The sequence below is a fragment of the Myotis brandtii genome, unplaced genomic scaffold (genome assembly GCF_000412655.1).
Source record: "Myotis brandtii unplaced genomic scaffold, ASM41265v1 scaffold384, whole genome shotgun sequence".
Classification (NCBI taxonomy): domain Eukaryota; kingdom Metazoa; phylum Chordata; class Mammalia; order Chiroptera; family Vespertilionidae; genus Myotis; species Myotis brandtii.
This window is the reverse complement of record NW_005364745.1, coordinates 414,550-434,348: the sequence shown is the minus strand read 5'-3', so window position 1 is coordinate 434,348 and position 19,799 is coordinate 414,550. Positions and strand designations below refer to the sequence as shown.

Sequence of the window (19,799 nt, the reverse complement as noted above, 5' to 3'; positions counted from 1 at the left end):
ATCCAAATGCTACTATAGAGTCACTAGTTAGTAAACTGACTGGCACATAGTAGATGCTCATAAATATTTATTCAATTTAATAAGCAGATCCAATATAACTAATATTTATTGACTGCAAACAAGCTCAGCTATGTATTTTCTAAGACCATAACGATTAGAATAAGGGGGGCACCAACAGTAGTAGCACCCTTGAATGGGGGACTTTAGCAAGCCTTATAACAATTCCATCAGCACTCTTCCTCCGATGGCACCAAATAAATATTCAGGTCCACAATCCCTACCTGCTTTTTATAACCTTGATGCCAAAACTCATTTGGATGAATTAATCTGATCTGAGCTTATAAGTAGTTATTTATGGTCTTTATTTCTCCCACTTTGTGTGAACATGGGTTAGTTCTTCTGTGGAAAGACTGATGTGCTTGATTATAGAATGCCTCTCCTAACTCTACTGGGAGAGGGGGTGTAAGTAATATACATGGAAAGACCACATCTCCTTTGTAAAACTCAAAACATTCTGAATGAGGAAGCACATCTATGCCCAGGGTTGTACATAAGGAAAAACAGGGGGCTTACTCTCCAAATGTAGCTTTAAGATCTGTTCCGGGCAACTTTCCGGCCCTCACCAGTTACTACCTCTATAGGGAAGCTAAGAGTTTGGTTATAGTAACTAAGACAAGAAAAGTGTATGATGTATACTTGAGAACTAACAAAATAAAATGAAATAAAACACAACAACAACCCTTCTTCCATCAGCAATGACAAAGGTTACCTTATCTTTGTATATTGTTTTTAAGAAAGTAGAACATATAATACTTTCTAAAAAGATTATCACTTTTCCTTCCAAAAAATGTGCTTTTAAAGAGGGTATACCTGGCAAGATGGAGAAAGATGAATAATTCAAAATGTTCCCTGAGATTTGTGGGAAACTGATTCTCTTCTGAAATTACAGGAACAAAAAGTATGACAATGTGGTCACATGTGAGAAAAATGCCAAATAGTCCAGACATTACAACTTTTAGCATTCATGGGAGAACATGATCTTTTAGACTACAATGGGTAGGGATTGATTTCTAACATTGATAGAAATAAAAGAACTCTTAACTACACTTTTTAAAAAGTATATATGTTTCTCAAACTGGTAGGAGAGACAACAATAAAAAAGGACTTTGTCACCAATGGGACTATTGAAAGAAACAGATTTTAGCTCCTGGTTTAGAATAAGCTAATTATATTCTTTATTAGATCTTGCTTAGAACAAAGAAGGTACAGCTAAAGGTGGTAAATATTAATCCTTTGAATGGGTCCAATTTGTAGACGGTTCAAAAGAATTCAGGGAGGCGGTGAGTTTGGAGTGGCATTTTGTAAAGTAAAAATTACTTTGAGAAATAGTTTCACAAGAGCCAGGGGGGTTTGAGGTAAGTGAAAATAGCCACTCACATTAGTCAAGCAGGCTTTACAAAAGGGAATAGTGAAGGAAAACAAGCGAAAAGTTTTCATTAATAGGCTAGCAAAAACCAACCTTAAATAGCATGAAAGCAGTGTACTCAGCAGTTAAAGTAGCACTAATTAAGTTTTCAGTTTTATCAGAACCTTAGATGATTCTTTTTATGGAGTCTAGGTATTTGCCAAAACTCTTATCACTAGGCAGGCCCATGTTACTGAGGGTTGATTATAGATTACTGTATATTTTCTAAAGAGATCCAAGATATAAATCCTCTTCTTTAAGCCAATCTTATATTTACATTAAATTCTTATTCTACTGAATTTTTCACATTATTTAGTATTAGACTTATTGAAACAGCTTTCAACTAAGAGGGGAACAATGTGTTTTCTTCTGGGGAGACTTACTTCATAGACCAGAGTAGCCACATTCCAGGGTTTACGGTAGTAGGTCAAGGTGTTTCCATCCCGAACGCGGTCACACAGTCCATTGTAGAACTCATTGTCGAAGGGCGTGGTTAGGGGAACCATCCCTAAGATGTTGATCCTGAGGATGAACACAGGAACATCAGGTAGGGAGATTCCAGAAGCTAGTGCCAGGCAGCCTTCTGTAGCGGGGGAAAGAGAGAGCTTCTGCTCATGTCCTCATCACCTAATATGTGTGGGATATATTCAGGAACAGAAGCAAGAGCCCGTTCACCTCTGCTCTATGTTTCTGGCAGACAGCATACCTCATAGGCCGTGTAGACTTTTAGGCAACTAGGACACTGTGGAGAGCACAATGAAAGGCAGGCAATAGCCCAGCTGGCGTGGCTCAGTGGTTGAGCATCAACCTCTGAACCAGGAGGTCATGGTTCTTCGATTTACAGTCAGGGCACGTTCCTGGGTTGTGGACTCGATCCCCAGTGTGGGGTGTGCAGGAGGCAGCCGATACATGATTCTCTCTAATCATTGATGTTTCTATCTCTCCCTCCCTCTCCCTTCCTCTCTGAAATCAATAAAAATATATTAAATAAAGAAATGCAATAAATCTGGAGCCTAGAGTCTTAACTTCATCGCTGTAACTCTTAGCTAACCTCCCTTAGTGAACTAAGAGCCAATGCTGTAATTCACATATTTAAATTATTTGAGAACACAGCACCTCAGGGGGGCAGTATAACATATACATGTAATTTTTAACTTGTGAATCACTGTTGGGGCTCTTCCACTCCACATTCTCTTTTAACCTAAGCCTTTTCCTTCAGTTGTCTCACTGCCTATCAAGAACCTCATTACCTCCAGGTTTATATTATTATTTCTATGTTTCCAAGAGGAACCCCAAAATTTCAGCATCCTGGCAAGGCATTCTCAGAAGTTCTACTTTTTTCTCCCAGAAAAATATTTTCATTTAGACAACTAGAATTCAGAAATAGGAATCCTGTTTAGCTTTTAAAAAGTTAAGTTTGATTTGTAGACCTAAAAACAATGAACAGGAAGCAGTTCATTCTTTGTGAAGTTCACCTTTGTTAATTGGAGGAACAGTCATTGCTGTCTAAGCTGTACCTGGAATAAATGGTCCCGGGCCAAGGAGGCCCAAGTGGGTTTGAGCCTCACATCTATACTTAGTTTGGCACAAGAGCATAAACTCTTCCATTTCTCTAGACCACATTCCCAACTTCCATGAGCTGGCTTACAAGTTCAGACAATGGTTCCAAGAGCGTTTTATCAAAGGGTATGGATGGCTTACTATAAACCCATTGCTAATGCAAAAATAATAAATAATAATAATTAAAAGGTTATCCTACTGCAAGTGGATTAGTTAAAAACAACATCTTTATATAAACAGCACATTCTTAATAAGCTTTGAATCTACAAAGAAAATTAACAGTATAGCTCAACGTTAGTGGAAGGCAAATTAAGAAACTAATCCAGGAATATCTTACTCAAGGCTGACCATATAGTTAAAATGAACCATTTCTCACTTCATGGATGAATATTACTTATTGCTTTGCTAGAAAACAGACAAGGCTCAGTATCAATTTTATTACCACTTTATTTTTATAGAGGTAAATGTCAAGAAACTTGACTGACATAAAAAAGTAGAGAATAGTAGAAAGGTTGCCATAGCAATGTCAGTCAGTTCTTTAATCTTCTTTTTTTTTTTTTTTCCTTTTAGAGTGAGTGGAAGGGAGGGGAGGGACAGAGAGAACCATTGATGTGAAAGACACATTGATTGGTTGCCTCCCACACAAGCCCTGACTAGGGCTGGGAACTGATCCTGCAACTGAGGTATGTGCCCTTGGACCAAAATTGAACTCAGGACCCTTCAGTCCATGGGTTGACACTCCATACACTGAGCCAAACTGCATAGGGCAGTTCTTTGATCTTCTGAGTTTTAGGCCAAGACTTTTCTTTCATAACATGCTACTCTCTCATCAAAAATTATTTTTATAATCCATTATCTGATAATTGATTAGGATATTTTTAATGTTGCTACTAAAAAGAATTGGAGACCACTTGACTTACAAAGTGCTAGATAGAGTCCAATTGAGTGTTAACGTTTGGAGTTGTTTTTTCCACCCCATTATAAAATGTGAAATGGGTGATGGGAGTTTGATGATTGTAAAAGGGGAGGTGAGCAAGGAGAACGGGCTTGACAACTGGAATGCCACAGAGTCATCAAGCTTATCAATTTTATGACAAATATGTACATATAGAATTGAGAATTTACCAAGAGTTAGATTGATGAAAAGTAACAGTTGAGGAAACTATTATCTTAAAATGTACTAGTCTCCCTCCCCCTTGGGAAACCCTTTTGTACCCCATGGTACCCAAATCCCGGTTTGAAGGTTATCGATTTACAGATCAGAAAGTTGACTGGATTCATCTGGAAAGTTACAATGAAGCTGCTCCATGGTCCAAAAGCACAGCTAAAGGAAGAAATGTTTCAAAACTTTTGACTTGGTTCCACTACTACAGAGACAGCCAGTCTAGTCTAGAATAAGCCAATTTCTTTCTGCCAAGAAACATGAAAACCTCTCACGGATCGAATGTCATTGCCTGGGAAATAAAAAGACATGTGTTCTTTGGCAGCACTTAGAGATGCCTGTTTTCACACCTGCATCTAGAACCACGGGCAGCTCCAGTCTTCCAGGTGATCTGAAGAGAAACTCCCTCCACCGAAGTGGTGTTATCCTTAGATCACACAGAAAAAGTAATCCCTTGCATGTTGTACATCATTTGCAGCTGGTTTGGGTTTATGTATTTTCCAATGAATGCAAGATGGGTTGGGGATTTCCCTAAACATTTCTGGAGAATCTCAGATGCCTATAAGACAAGAGGCTGAAACATTTGTGCAAGTCAATTCTCCTGGCATAAGAATTTAAATGAGAGTCTAAATAAATAAATAAATCCTTCAAATGTAAAATAAAGTATAAATTAATTATTATGAGTACTTATGACTTTCATGTGTAAAATAATCTGACTGGATATGACTGTTGATAAGACTTGTTGAGGTTTTCGAGACAGGACGGTGTAGGAGCAGCTTATAAGCATGTTGCTATGGTTAGAATGTTTATGTCTAGTACCTCTAGATCAATATAGTCCCATAGCCCTGTGTTAGAGTAATGGAGATGTATAGTAAATAAATATGTAATATTAATCATATGGAAGAATATTATAAATATAATAAAGAATGTTATTTTGAAACCTCTTCTTAATATGAATTACTAATGTATACTACTCTTTTACATTCTTAATTCAAATATTTAGGTAATAAATAATGCTTGAGTTTCATTGTCTAACGTTAGTTTTGTTTGAAGTTAGGGTGTCAACTTGTGGGCTTTGTAGTGAAGTAGGAGAGGTGATGTTGTGGAAATGGCCATGTGGGGAGAAGAAAAAGGTAAGTGGCATGGTGGAAAAATAAAGGTTTATGTTCCCTGTCATCACCCCTGACTGTGGTAAAGCATGAGGTATTTAAGGAGCCCCAGCCAGCTCTCTGGGATACCTCAATGTGAAACTCCTTGGCAAATGCAATATAACAAATTATCTTTTCCCCGAACAAAGAAAACCAAAGAATTATAAATAATTGTTTTTCAGCTAAATGGGCCAAGATTTCTGTAGCCTTTTCCTATAAGACACGATGTAAATTTGCATGAAGTGAGAATACATAACATATGTCATTCCCTGCTTCAAGCCTTTTTACTTAGATTAGAGAGAAAACTGTTTCTTGGATCCCGTGGAAAGCAAAATAAAGTAATATTAGGCTTTCACCACTCCCAGTCTTTCCCTGAGGAAAGCATCAGGAAGAGTCAGAACTCACTGGAGCATGCAGTGATCTGGTTATGAGGTTTTGGCTGACTCCCATACCATTTCCGCCAATTATTAAGAGGGCCTGCTGAGTTTGGAACCCTAGACCATCCATTAGATTCAAAATTCCTACCTTTAGGCTTAAGGCCAAAGGCTCTGTGAGTGATATTTGAATGCTGCTTGCTTGGCAAGTCTTTATAAAGTGAATAAAAGAGATATGAAATGCTTCATCTGGTGCCTGACTTATTATTCTGGAATTTTTCTCTTCTGTGATTGAAGATGTGGAAGTTTCCTCCGACTTAGAGAGAGAAGACATCTCCATTTTTACAGAAGTCTCAGGAACCATCCAGTTTCTTAGTGTAGGGATTCTCAACCTCAGTACTACTGACATTTGGGGCCTGGCTGTCCTGTGCATTGTAGGGCCTCTACCGACTGGATATCACTCCCGAAAGCCCCCATCCTAACACCCAACAGTGGTGACCATCGAAATGGTCTTCAGACACTGCCACTTGCTGAGAATCGCTACCTTAGTCCCGCTATTAACCTTGCTCTTACCATTGCCCCCTTCTTCTTTCCTCTCCCCATCTCCATTTCCAGGACCGGAGTCCTGAAACTGAATGTCTTGCTAGGGACTCGGTTTCTGTCTTACCTGATGCCAATTGATAATATTTTAGAAAGCACTTATTTTCATTAGTTAATTTAGTCAGCTATGTATCCACCCAGCGGTATTTGTTAAGCACCTACTATAAAGCAGGCACTGGGATTATGAGGATGAAGAGACACATTGCTTTCAGGGGATGAAAGAGAGCCAGGTGCCATCTCTGTCAATATACTACTGGATGGGGAGGAGCTATGTCTCTGTTGAGGATAATTTGACAACAAAGCCACCCAGAGTATCTTTACTGCTCAGAACAATGCATGGAGACTACGCAGGAACAGAACTGAATAGCAGCTCAGGCCGGTATCATTTCCCCAACTCCCAGAACACAGATCTCTGCAAATGACATCTACCTTATTCTGCATAACTCTGGGTCCTAAACTGCCCAAGACTTTTCATCAGAGTTTACCTAGCAAGATATTTTATATGGAAAGTGAGTGAAATTTCAGCTCTGTAGTGAGAACCATAGTCTCAACACCATCATCAGTTGTCATTAGAATGGTTTTCTCTGTCCTATTCCTCCTGGGTCAACTCCAGAATGCTGGAGCCTCCTGAGAATTTCTAACCAGGTTCAGATCCAGGAGAAGGCCCAATGGAAGATAGTTTTCCTGGTAATTCAAACATTTGAATGGAATTCCCAGATCTACTACTGGCAATTCAATTTTAAATGCTAACATGTCATTTCAACATTGCCATGGTCTTCCAGAGGTTCATAAATTAGGTATTTTATTTTCTACTGGACTCAGAAGTCATCATCAAATGTTGTGATAACCTAGTCCCTTCTACAGACACCTGCTGAGGTCAGGAAGTCTGTCCTTGAGATACTTATTCAATACCTATCCTCTTTCAAGTTCAAACATAATTCAAGCAGAATAGAGCCCCACAGGCTATTCTTCCTGCCAATGAATGCCCTGTACCACTTTAGCATGCAGGAGAGATGGAGGTTATTTTCACTCATCTTCTTCCAGAACATTCAAGTGGAGTACTGACCCGTAGCCAGCTGTTCGCCCCATCTCGGACTCTTCCACCACTTTGTCACGGCAGGGTTTACGGGGGTCATTTTCACAATCATCCTCATCGGAATAGTCCCCGCAGTCATTGTCCCCATTGCACAGAAGCCGCCTCTTTATGCACCTGCCTGCAATGAGAATCAGGAGAGACACTGATGCCAACATTTCTCCCTCCGAAGGTCCCAGGTGCAATTTCATGCTGGCGGGCAGGGCACACATACATTTGACTACCGAATGCACAGAATATATAGATGGCCGTTTGGGCGCCCCTCTCACACTTGGAAATACGAGCGCTTAAACATGTGTTTCTTTCTTTTCACCCACGAGTGCGAGCAGAAACCCATCATGAGCAGCCAGAGCGCAAGGATTACCTGTACCACATTGAAAGTCATTTCCACAGTCATCTTCCGCATCTTCACAGTCCTCAGTGGGCACACAGTGTTGTCGGTCTCCCAGGCTGGCCAAGCACCTTCGCCCATTAAATTGTCCAAAGACCACAACGCTCCTTGAACGAAACTGCACAAAACCAGTTGGAAACGTTAAAATTTCTCATTCCAAAACGGGATTATGATCTGAAGTTGCACCCATACCACTGCAGCCCTCCAAACCCACATGAGCCTATGATTTTCAGATGGGAGCCATAAAAGCAGTCACTAACGTTATTGAAAGGAACATCACACATTCTAGGACCGAAGTCTCTGCTACAAAAGATGGTTCCTCATGACACTCATTCAGTGTGCATGCAGCATTCAGATCACCCAGCAAGGTGACCCACATGCATTTACATGTTTGTCTTTTCTTCTCAGTTTGCAACTTGGTTGGAAGCTCCCTGCCTTATAGTCATTTCCCCTGAGATGCTGGCAATATAGCTCCCATCTGGGGACGTCAGCAGGGAAGAGCATTGGAGGCTTACCTTTTGTTTTAGGCAAGGGTCACATGGCGACCATTCGCTCCAGGAGCTTAATCTGCAGTCTATGGGCGATGGAGTGCCGGTGCTTTGTCCTGGCTCTGGGTAAGAACTAAGACAACAAACATGTCAACCTATGGCCCTTACGCATGCCTGTTTCCAAGAAGTCTTCACAAGGCAGTTTAATTTATTGACTATTTCCCCTTTCCAAATCATACTGCTCGCCTTTTATTATGTCTCTCATTATGCAATCACTTGATCACATACCATTTTGTATTTTCAACTCACATTTTTTGTTTAATTTTTGTACTGAATTGTAATTTAACTTTCAACCTAGCAACAACAAAAATGAGGATGATGGGAGCAAAACTTGTCAGGCATCCTGCTAGGAGTCTTACATCCATTAGCCTTATATTTCCAACTAGTTTATGAATCCACTGAAGGACATACCTTGTTTCACTTTGTACCCCCCAGACAGTCTGGCAAAGCCTGGAGTTGCCTGGGTCTCCTGCAAGTTTGAGCCAGCCGGCTGGGCCACGCTGTAAGCAAGCACCTCATAAACCAGGCTTTCCCACCCCTGCATTCTGCATCTCCCAAACTGGAAGCCTTGCCACTTCACATTCCCCTTCAGAACTCATTCCTCATCTTTCTGCATTTTAACATCATCTATTCTGGCACTTACAGACTTCCCTTCCTCCCCCAGGCCCAAAGCTCAGCAGTGTTTTTCTGGCCTTGAACTTTCCTCTGTCTCCTGGTTCACCATTTGGAACTCTTCTGGTTGTAACATCACGTCTCATTCACGACAGGAAGAAAAAAGGGTGGGTGGGGGGGCAAACAGAAGCCACCAAATAAGAATCTTATCAACTTTCTGCCTACATGCTCCTCAGCTGATACCTATTCCTTGTATAGTGTAGCCTCTTACTCCAGGGGCATGACAAGGTCAAACTCATCCCTCTACACAAGCTCTAGACCCCAGCTCCTCTTTGAGACCTTGATCCATGGAATATCTCCTCCATTTAAACCTCTCTCTCATTTCCAGCTCTTTTTTCATTTGTGTCCAAGCAGATGAATGAGCAAATGGAACACTCTGAACTCTACATTTCCTTTCAGCAACCCCCATCTCCCTTCACAGTGACCCTTAAAAAATTTTCTATAGCCCTGACCGGTTTGGCTCAGTGGATAGAGCATTGGCCTGCGGACTGAAGGGTCTCAGGTTCGATTCTGGTCAAGGGCATGTACCGTGGTTGCAGGCACATCCTCAGTAGGGAGTGTGCAGGAGGCAGTTGATCGATGTTTCTCTCTCATCGATGTTTCTGACTCTCTATCCCTCTCCCTTCCTCTCTGTAAAAAATCAATAAAATACATTAAAAAAATAAAAAATAAAAGGATTCTCTTTAAAAAAAAAAGAAATTTCTATAAACGCATTTATGTTTCTCTCTCAACAACAACAAAAAAGTCTCATCTCCTCCTTCAATCCTATATGACCCTTTAGCTACCTCTCAAATTCTCTAATCTTCTTAGTCAACTTTCTTGAAAAAGTAGTTTGCACCCTGGTCTCTTGTTCCTTCTTTCCCAATCACTGCTCAACCCTCCCGCTTCAATGACACTACTCTTGCCAAGGTCAACAATGACTTCCAGGTTGCTCACTTGGTTCCTTTCAGTCTTTATCTTGTTGACTTCTTCCCAGAGATCAAGACAGTTGACCACTTTTGGTGTTTAAGACACTCCCTTCCCTTGGACTGAATGATACGAGACTCCTTTCATTTCTTCTTTCTCCTCTGCCCTGTTCTCCAACTCTCCTATGCAGACTCTTCCTCCTTTGGTAGTCTCTGAAATGCTGTTTTTCTTCAAGGTCCTGTCTTTGGATTTTTTCCCCTCTCTACACATTTTCCAGGGCTTTGATTTCCATGTGTATGCTAATGACTACCAGAGATAAGTCTGCAGTCTACACATCTTTTCTGAATTTTAAATGCTTGGATATAATTCTCAATTGGACATCTGCACTTAAATGTCTTTGTGGCTCATAGAACTCAATACATCCCAAAACAAATTCTTTATTTTTCCTCTTGTCTCAAAGCTGTTCCTCCCCCAGCATTTGTTATTTTGGTAAACAGCACTTCCACTTAAGAAGTCACCCTAACTAGAGACTTGGGTGTTGCTTGTCTTTCTCGGCATCCCCCATGCTCATCTCCCATATCTAACCAACCATGGAAGCCTGCTGTTTACTAGTACAGTCTCCTAAGTAATTGTCAAATCTATCAATCCCTCAACTCCATCTAGTGTAGACATTTCTCTGGTCTACACTAACATTACATTCTCCCAGGTGACAATAGTTTCTTTCTAATCCAGTATCCATAAATCATCCAGAGGGATTTTTAAAAAATGCAAAGTTGATCTCACCATTTCCCTACTGAAAACCTTTTAGTAACTTCCCTTTACTTTTAAGATAAAGTTCAAATTTTCCAACATGGTGTGATAGGCAGGTTAATGATCCCAAAGATGTCCATGTCCTAATCCCCAGAATCTGTGAATACTGTATGTTACTTTACATGGAAGAGGGACTTTGCAGATGTGATTAAAATTAGATTATTCTGTATTATTTGGGTGGGCCCATTCCAATCACGTGAGCTCAAGAGCAGAAGACTGGTTGAGAGAGATGTGAAGACAGAAGAGGAGGCAGGCGAAATTCAAAGCATGGAAAGGGTCTTCACCAGCTGTCGCTGGCTCTGAGGATGGATAGGGGCCATGAGCCAAGAAACAGAGGCAGTTTCTAGGATCTGGAAGAGGCAAGAGAATGAATTCTCCCCTAGAGCCTCCAGAAGGAAACATAGCGCCGCTGTGTCTTGATTTTAGCCCAGTGAGACCCACTTCAGACTTCTGATCTGCAGAACTGTAAGATAATACGTTTATGTTTTCTTAAGCCACTAATTTGTAGTAATTTGTTACAGCTGCAATAGGAAACTAAGACACATGGTCTAGAGAACTGTACATGACTATCTCCTTACTTCTTCAACTTCATTTTTTCTTCATTGAAGTTCCAGCCATATTAAACTTGAAATTTCCAAGATAAATTACTTTTTTTCATGCTTTCAGGACTCTAAACCTATTATTTCCCACTCACCATACTGACATCATCTTGAACATATTTTTTTTTTCCTAAAAAACTTTTTAAATCTCCTGAGTGATCTAATTTTCTGAGCACATATTTTTATAGCACCTGGTTTTTCCCTATATCATAAGCACCTTTGCAATGATATATTTCACTTATTTAATTAACTTTTTTACTGAGTTGTCCATTCATTTATTGATTCATCAAGTATTAATCATCTGTAATTTGCTAGACATCAAAGAAATATTGTGTGTAAAACAGAAAAACAAAATAAAACAAAAACCATGATCCCCAAACTAACAGAGTTCATGTTCTAGATAAAAATATCAGTGAGTTAAGGAAATTTTAAATTTTGTTCAGCTTGTATATATCAAGTGCCTAGAACACAGTAGGTGCTAAGTAAATATTTTTTTTAACAAATAAATAAATAAGTGCAGAACGGGAAGTCCTTGATCATTTTGTCTTGGACAGTTGGCCTATATTTGTTATGATCTCCTGGTGAGTCACCCATGTTGTATTTGTGGGAGAATGCCTTCTCATTAATGTTGGCTTCATGACTGGAGACAATTTTTATAAGCCTGACTCCTGCCTACATTATCCAGAAAACCAGGAGGCCTGAAGAACTTCAACCTTTCAAAAGTGCAGATTAAATTGTATGACGCAGGCTGTCAAAACTCCTTGAAGTACTTGCTTTCCTAGAAGTCTGAGTATTTGTGTTTATCTGAAATCACATATCTGAAATTCTTTGCTAGAACTTTTCCATAAAACTCAGGTGGCAGCTGGAACTGACAAACCTCATCAAGGGACAATGGCAGATTCCCCTTTATGAACTATGCAGTGATGGCGAACCTATGACACGCGTGTCAGAGGTGACACGCGAACTCATTTTTTTGGTTGATTTTTCTTTGTTAAATGGCATTTAAATATATAAAATAAATATCAAAAATATAAATCTCTGTTTTAATATGGTTGCAAATATCAAAAAATTTCTATATGTGACACAGCACCAGAGTTAAGTTAGGGTTTTTCAAAATGCTGACACACCGAGCTCAAAAGGTTTGCCATCACTGTTCTATAGCATTGGTTTTCAATATCAATTGCACATTATATACCTCAGATATTAAACATAGGGATTGTAAATTTGTGATCCTTACTCCAAATCAATTAAATCAGACTTACTGAGGATGGGCTTTCTTTAGGCATCAATGTTTTCAAAAGGGTATGCCAGGTGATTCCCATGTTCATGCAAAGTTGAGAAACACTAGTTGGAAACATCTGGTGGATATCCATGAAATCTGAAAGGGTGTTATTCAAGGGGGATGGAGGTGTTCATTATATCAAAAGAACCCAAGCTTGAAGCCATAGTTAACCTGAAAATGTCACTGAGCTGGTCTATGATTGGTTTCAGGAATTACTCTAGGCTCTACCTATTAATGTCTCTATAGATTTTTTAAATATCTTCTAGTTTTTCTAGTACTAGTATTGCTGCCTTCAACTGGATTATCTGTTCCTGTCTATTTTTTTTTTGTATTCATCACTTACTTAGATGATCATATTATCATTTTGTTTTAACATCTCCCCAAGGTCTTCACCTGGTCTTTCCTCTGTATGTGTCTGTGTTCAGATTCACTCTTCTTATAGGGACACCTGTCACATTGGATTAGAGCCCATCCTAATGACCTCACTTTAACTTAATAACCACTTGAAAGGCCCTATCTCCAAACACAGTCACATTCTGAGGTACTATGGATTCGGAGTTCAACACAATTTTTTTTTGGGGGGGGGGGATGAGGCACAATTCAGCCCATAACACTCAATAAATATTTTTTGATAAAACAATTTCTTATATTTGTCTAGTTTTCTAGTTTTACTGGACAATTTTCAAAGCTCGTTTTCTCATTAAACCTTTATGCCCTTGAGGGTATTAGTTCTGTTTTACAGATGGGAACCTAAAGCCAGAAAACTGTACTACTTATCCAAAGTTGGGCAGTTAGTAGCAGAACTAGATCTAGAATCTTCACCTCTGCACTCGTAGTTCGCTGCAATTTTACCCTGTCCCCTATGCTGCTGTTTCCCCCAACTCACTCAAATCCTCTTTGAAATAAACTAAAAAGTCACAGTTTACTCAATAATTTCCAGATGTAATAGTCTCACGAGTTTTAGACATTTTGTGATAGATAATGAGGACATTTGCATGAATAAGGATACATTTTTTTCAGTGTAGCATCCAGGGAAAGCACATCAACTGGACAACCTCCTTCTTGCCTGGATTTAAGCAAGGATTTATTTCTGGGCTCTCTATCCTATTGTATTCATCTCTATATTTGGCTTTATGCCAGCATCTTTCATTATTGCAGCTCTGTAGTATAGTGTCATATCAGGGAGCGTGATAACTCACACTTTATTCTTTCTCCAGGCCACTTTAGCTATTCGGGTCTTTTGTGGTTTCACATAAATGTTAAGATTAGTTGTTCTAATTCTGAGAAGAATACCGTTGGTATTTTAGTAGAGGTTGCATCACATGTTTATATTACTTTAGGTAGTAAGGACATTTTAACAATATCAATCCTGGACACAGACAACAGCGGGGTGAGGGCATGAGTAGGGGGTTAGGGGGTAACGTGGGGATAAGGACACATATGTAATAACTTAATCAATAAAAAAAATAAAGAAAAAAACAACATCAATCCTTCTAATCCATGAGCATAGTAAATATCCTTCCACTTATTTGTGTTATCATACACTACTAGCGAAAGTGCAAAATAATACAAACCTCACCAGGCCATAAGGCAATTTCAGCAATTGATTACCTTTTGACCCAGTTATATCGCTTCTGGGAATTAGCCCTCAGGTACAATAATCTGCTTGCAAAATGGTATGTGAATAAGGCTATTCATTGCAACACTGTTTATAGCACAAAAGATTGGAAGCAACCCAAATATTCAATAAAAGACGGGTTATCTCAATGGTATAGCCACACAATGGAAAATTAATCAGGTGTGAGGAGAATGAGGAAGTTCCTTCTATACCAATACAGAAAGGTCTCCAGAACATATCATAAAGTACAAAGAAAAAAGCTAAGTACGAGATAGTATATCTTTAACAAAGAAAGGTTGAGAGTAAGATTATAAACTAATAATGGTGGTAACCTACAGGGAAAGAGTGAGGTGGATGCCGGGAGTGTTCTAAGTACTTTTCACAAAGTCACACAGATCGCATGAAAAGTTATGAGTAGGGAAATCGAGACTTCTTAATGTATACCTCATTATTGTTTTTGATCTTTGACTTGTATAAATATTTTGTTACTTACAAATTAAAAAGTAAAGATAATGATAGCTACGTTCATCACACACTCGCCACCTGCCTGTCATGGGGCTAAGCACACTGCGGTCTTTATCAGGGATTTCTCCCAGCAGGTCATATTTTTGTTCCCACTTTTCAGGTGAAGAACAAAGTTAGAGAAGTTAAGGCATTTGCCTAGGGTCACATAGCTAGTAAACGGTAGACCCTGGAATCAAACGCAGGCCACCTAGCTCCAGGATCTATGTTATGAGCTGTTATTGTATTAGCACAGTGGTTTTCAACACTGCTACCTTGAGAAACATACAAGATGATATCCCATCCCCCTCATGACCTTTTCTCAAGGACACACTCACGTTTCCAAAAAAAAAAAAAAAAAAAAGATCATTGCAAATCTCCCACAGCAATAGCTTGCAGTAGCTGTGGCTTAAGATGAAATGTCTGCAGTCACATGATGTCCCCTGCATGCTAGCTATAACTCCATCCCTTCCTCTCCTAAACCAGAAAGCATAACAGAGTGAAAGTAATGGCAGTGTTATTATTTTAAAGGATATTTCACATGTATCAAGTTCTTAGCACTGACAGGCTTAGATGTAAGTTCATTACATTTATAATATTGAACCTTCACTAGAAACCTTATTAGGTTAAGAGCTAAATTTTGAAATTCTAACTCCTGTACCTCAGAGTGTGACCTTTCTTGGAAAGAGGGTCTTTACAGAGAAAAGTCAAGTTAAAATGAAATCATTAGGGTAGACCCTAACCCAATATGACTGGTGTCCTTATCAAAAGAGGAAATTTAGAACCAGACAGACTTGCACAGAGGGAAGATGACATAAGGTGGCCATGTGATGACAGAGAGAGATTGGAATGATGTAGCTTCAAGCTAAGGGATGCCAAGGATTGCTGGCCACCACTGAGGAAGATCCTCCCCAGAGTCTCTGAGGGAGTCTGGCCCTGCCCACAGCTCGAGTTCAGACTTCTCTCCTCCAGAATGGCGAGGCAATACATTTCTGTGGTTTAAAGCACCCAGTTTGTGATACTAAGAAATGAATACAACCACCATGTCACAGATAGGGAACGAAGGTACAGAGCGTTTGAATAGCTTACAGGGTCAGTTTGTAAGTCATGGCTCCTTGAACTGAGCTTGGGAAGTCTAGGGCTCCATTCTAATCAAATTCATACTTTTAAAAATTCTTTATTCTCTGGCTGAACTATGTGTCTCACTTCAGGACTGAACTGAACACTCTGTTTTGACCTCAACCCTGTTCCCAAGGGCAGAGCAGGGCGACCCTAACAAACTCACGAGGGCATGGCGGTGGGAACGCACGCAGCCAAGTCCACTGAGCAGCGCAGCTGCTTGGAGCTGGGGGCCAGCCAAGGGGGCTCCCTGTCCTCCCTGAAACAGCTGAGCGTGGCCAGGACCCAGGGGGTATGAACTTCAAAGCAGTTGAAGCCTTCCCCACAGTCTCTCATTTTTAATCAGCAGGAGTCACGATCCAGGAATGTGGGTTGTTAAATTACTATTATTATTTTTTTAATTTAAGAAAGGGTCAGGGTAAGTACCAGAGGGCTAAAGCAACGCTCAGGAGCTGACTCTCCAACTCCCCTTGGTACCTGATGCCCAGGAAATGAACATATTATCTAAGTGGGACAAGGCTTCTCAGAGACCACGGGAAGAGGAGGAGGTGGGATGAAGGAAAGCCTGGTGGAGCACTGGACTCAAGCCCTTGCAGGTCTGGGTAGCACCTCCGTGTGCCCCCTCCTGGGGCAAACCACGTGCCAAGGGGGTCCAGGCAGAAAGGCAGCCTCCACTGCAGCCGCCAGGCAGGCAAAGAAATGCTTGAGGTGGACATCAGAGTCCAAACAGAATTCAGCTAAACCACGAGTCAAATGACCAAAGAAGCACTGAACGCAGATCAGTCATGTCTGGGCAGAGGGACAGTGTTTGGGAAGATATTTCCCCCAGCTACCCTGTGACAGCTCACAGTATTTCAGCACTGTCATCAGAGCTTGTTGGAGGGGGTCACACAGGCCTGTCCTTCAGCAATGCTGGGTATGGTGTAGATGTTCTGTATTGTCTGGTTGGTTTGGTTCCCCGACCGTCTTGGCATGGGCTTTGAGTTGCCGGTGAGGATCAGAGCAAAAGGAGAGAAAGTACCTTTCTTTGCTGAGAGCACGGCCACGCAGCTTGGGATGTTAGGGACGAGAAGCACAAATGGTTCATTTGCCTAATGTGGGGGCCGGTGGGCGATGGCTTCGACAGGTTCGGTGTTAGACATTGAGGCAGAGCGTGGGGAAGATTAACTTCCTTAGCTTTAAACTTCTCAGACGTTAGACCAGGGGTCCTCAAACTACAGCCCGCGGGCCACATGCGGCCCTCCAAAAACATTTATCCGGCCCGCCGGGTGTTTTTGCCGCCGCTGCCTGTCCTGCTTAGCAGCCGACGCGTCCCGGGCCCGCAGTGCGCATGTGTGGAATGTCTGAGGGACAGTGAACTGGCCCCTGTTTAAAAAGTTTGAGGACCTCTGCGTTAGACACTGATAAACCCAGGTTTATCTACTCGAGTGAAAATCAGCTTTGTTTTAGAATTCCAAGCACTTAAAGACTATCAGACTTAGCATCGAATGCCTTCCCCCCCCCCCAAAGAAATCTCAAGAAACAGCAGCAAGTTTCCTCAGAAAACTCTCAAAGACACACCCATGCCTGTTCTTACCCTTTTTCAACGTTTAAATTCTGGGGCTACATATCTCAAGGTGGGTTAACATTTTTTACCTGCTTTGCTAAGAAGCAGACCTTGAAGTATCCAAGCCCACAGTGAAAATGCAGAGAAAATAGAAGAGCGACTCACCTGGGAGTGGGCCCGGCTGTCAGGACACTGATTTCGAGCACAGATATGCATATCGCTAAGGTGAAGCCCCGGCCCCCCGCCATCTGCTCTGCTTGGGCAGCTCTGAGTGCAGTGGCCAGCTGGGTCCACGGAGGCACTTATTAGCAGAGGGTGAGAGTACCGGGAACAATTGTTTGTTTGTTTTTTTATCAGATTTTTTTGTTGAATTCCTTTCCTGGGTGCAAAGTCCAGTCAAAGGAGAGACATTTCATAATTCTTGGCCTGCTGTTTTCTCGTATTGACAAGTATATTCAGGCAATGCTCAATTGGCTGAGATTAGCAGCGGTGTTAAAACCACAACAAAACCAACCAACCAAGCGTTGCTCATCTTCAGAGATTCTGAGGAAAAGAGAGCGTGTAATTTGGGAAAGAAAGGCCTGTTAATGATTTCCATAGAGGCATAAACTCAGAATTAGTAAGAGAACTGGGCTGGCTGGAAAGGGAGGCCGCACAGAGAAGTCTCAATGTCAAACGAGCTGTGTGGGCTATTGCACACAGGGAAAGGCAAAGTGTCAGATGCACTTACAACCCGCTTTCTTTACAGGTGTAGTGCATCACTTTGAAGAATTCAGGTGAACTCTCTAAGGCATTTACATTATCCCCTAGGGCAGTGGTCAGCAAACGGCGGCTCGGCAAACTGCAGCTCTCGAGGCACATGCAGCTCTTTGGCCCCTTGAGTGTGGCGGTATTTTGTGGAAGACTCAAACTCAAGGGGCCAAAGAGCCGCATGTGGCTCGCGAGCCGAGGTTTGCTGACCATGGCCCTAGGGCCTAGGCCAGTGGTTCTCAACCTTGGCTGCACATTAGAATCACCTGGGAATCTTTTTAAAATCCTGATTCCTGGGCATCATCCTCCGGAAATTCTTTCTTTGTTACTAATGTTGTGGCCCCACCCCATAACAAAATAACAGAATTTCTGGAGGATGAGGCCCAGAAATCAGGATTTTAAAAAGATTCCCAGGTGATTCTAATGTGCAGCCAATGTTGAGAACCACTGCCCTAGGAGACTATGGTCCAGAAACACATGATCAACTATGTCAGCATGAAAGATTCTGAGATGGAACAATTTGCTCCAACCCCTCATAAACGATGCCCCTCAACCCCACTCCCTTTTGCATGTCCTCCAGGACTTTCGGGAAGGGTAAGGTGTTTTGGAAGTACCTGAAAAGGTGGACATCATAGCTGCTCTTAAAACACTGGTTGCACCCTGACCTGTGTGGCTCAGTAGGTTGGAGTGTTTTCCAGTACACTGAAAGGTCACGGGTTAAGCCCTAGCCAGCTTGGCTCACTGAAAGGTCATGGGTTCAATTCCTGGTCGGAGCACATATCTGGATTGCAGGTTTGGTCCCCTGTTGGGGCATGTGTGAGAGGCAACCGATTGATATTTATTTCTCTCTCACATTGATGTTTCTCTCTCTCTCCCTTCCTCTCTCTAAAAATCAATAAACAGGTATCCCAAACTGAATAAAAGTATGGAAAAAAATAAAAAATAAAAATCAACAAACATATCCGTGGGTCAGTATTTTTAAAAATTTAAAAAAACACTGCTTGCATAATAGAATGACTAGGGGGAAAATATTGATGAAAAAAACATTGATGCCTGCCCACCTCCACCTGATTGTAATAATTAAGCTGGAACGGGCTCTTGCATCAGTACTTTTTAAAGTTTGCGGAGTAAATTTTCAAACATTAACACAAACGAAGACCGGTAAAGCAGGGGTAGGTTGTGGAGGTAACAGATTTAGAGCTAGTTTTCCCAGGACTGCCTTCCTTCTCCAGAAACAGTCCTACCTACAGAAAAGTTATCTACTCTCACCACCCTTTCTTGCCCTTTCTCCTTTTTGTGCAGAGCTTGAGGTATCTAATGGGATTCCTTTCATAGGCTGTCCTGAGCTAGATGTTTATAAACAATGTACAAGGTCTACATGTCGGCCATGCAGGATTACCTCACTCTCACGCTCTCCGTTTCCCTGTTCTTTGGCTTTATTGAGACATCCAGCTCTTTGCTCCATTTTTCTCCAGATTAGCATCTTCCCGCTGGCCTATCACACTATTTCTGAATTCCCTGTCCATGAATAAACTCCTCTCCCAAAGGTAACTCCCTCATACAGCTTCCACTCCTTGCACGGGCATCTATAAACTATCTGGCACCAATCCCACCTATAAAATTTTCCACTGCTTTGCCTAAATCTCGTGGACACT

At 41.2% G+C, this 19,799-nt stretch overlaps 1 protein-coding gene across 2 annotated transcripts in view; it reads right to left on the bottom strand.

The window, feature by feature from the left end:
- C9 (complement component 9) overlaps positions 1-17,733 on the bottom strand; it is a 31,876-nt gene extending 14,143 nt beyond the window's left edge. The window contains exons 1-5 of one of the 2 annotated variants that reach the window (XR_313948.2): positions 17,560-17,733; positions 8,309-8,414; positions 7,767-7,911; positions 7,376-7,523; positions 1,849-1,987 (exon numbers count right to left, since the gene is read on the bottom strand). Coding sequence is in view for 1 of the 2 variants with exons in the window: in XM_005872569.2 (XP_005872631.1) it covers positions 1,849-1,987; positions 7,376-7,523; positions 7,767-7,911; positions 8,309-8,414; positions 17,560-17,642 (621 nt within the window). In the remaining variant the exon portion in view is untranslated. The remainder of the gene's footprint in view (positions 1-1,848; positions 1,988-7,375; positions 7,524-7,766; positions 7,912-8,308; positions 8,415-17,559) is intronic. The other variant, XM_005872569.2, reaches the window with a different exon arrangement.
- Between the last annotated feature and the right edge of the window lie 2,066 nt (positions 17,734-19,799).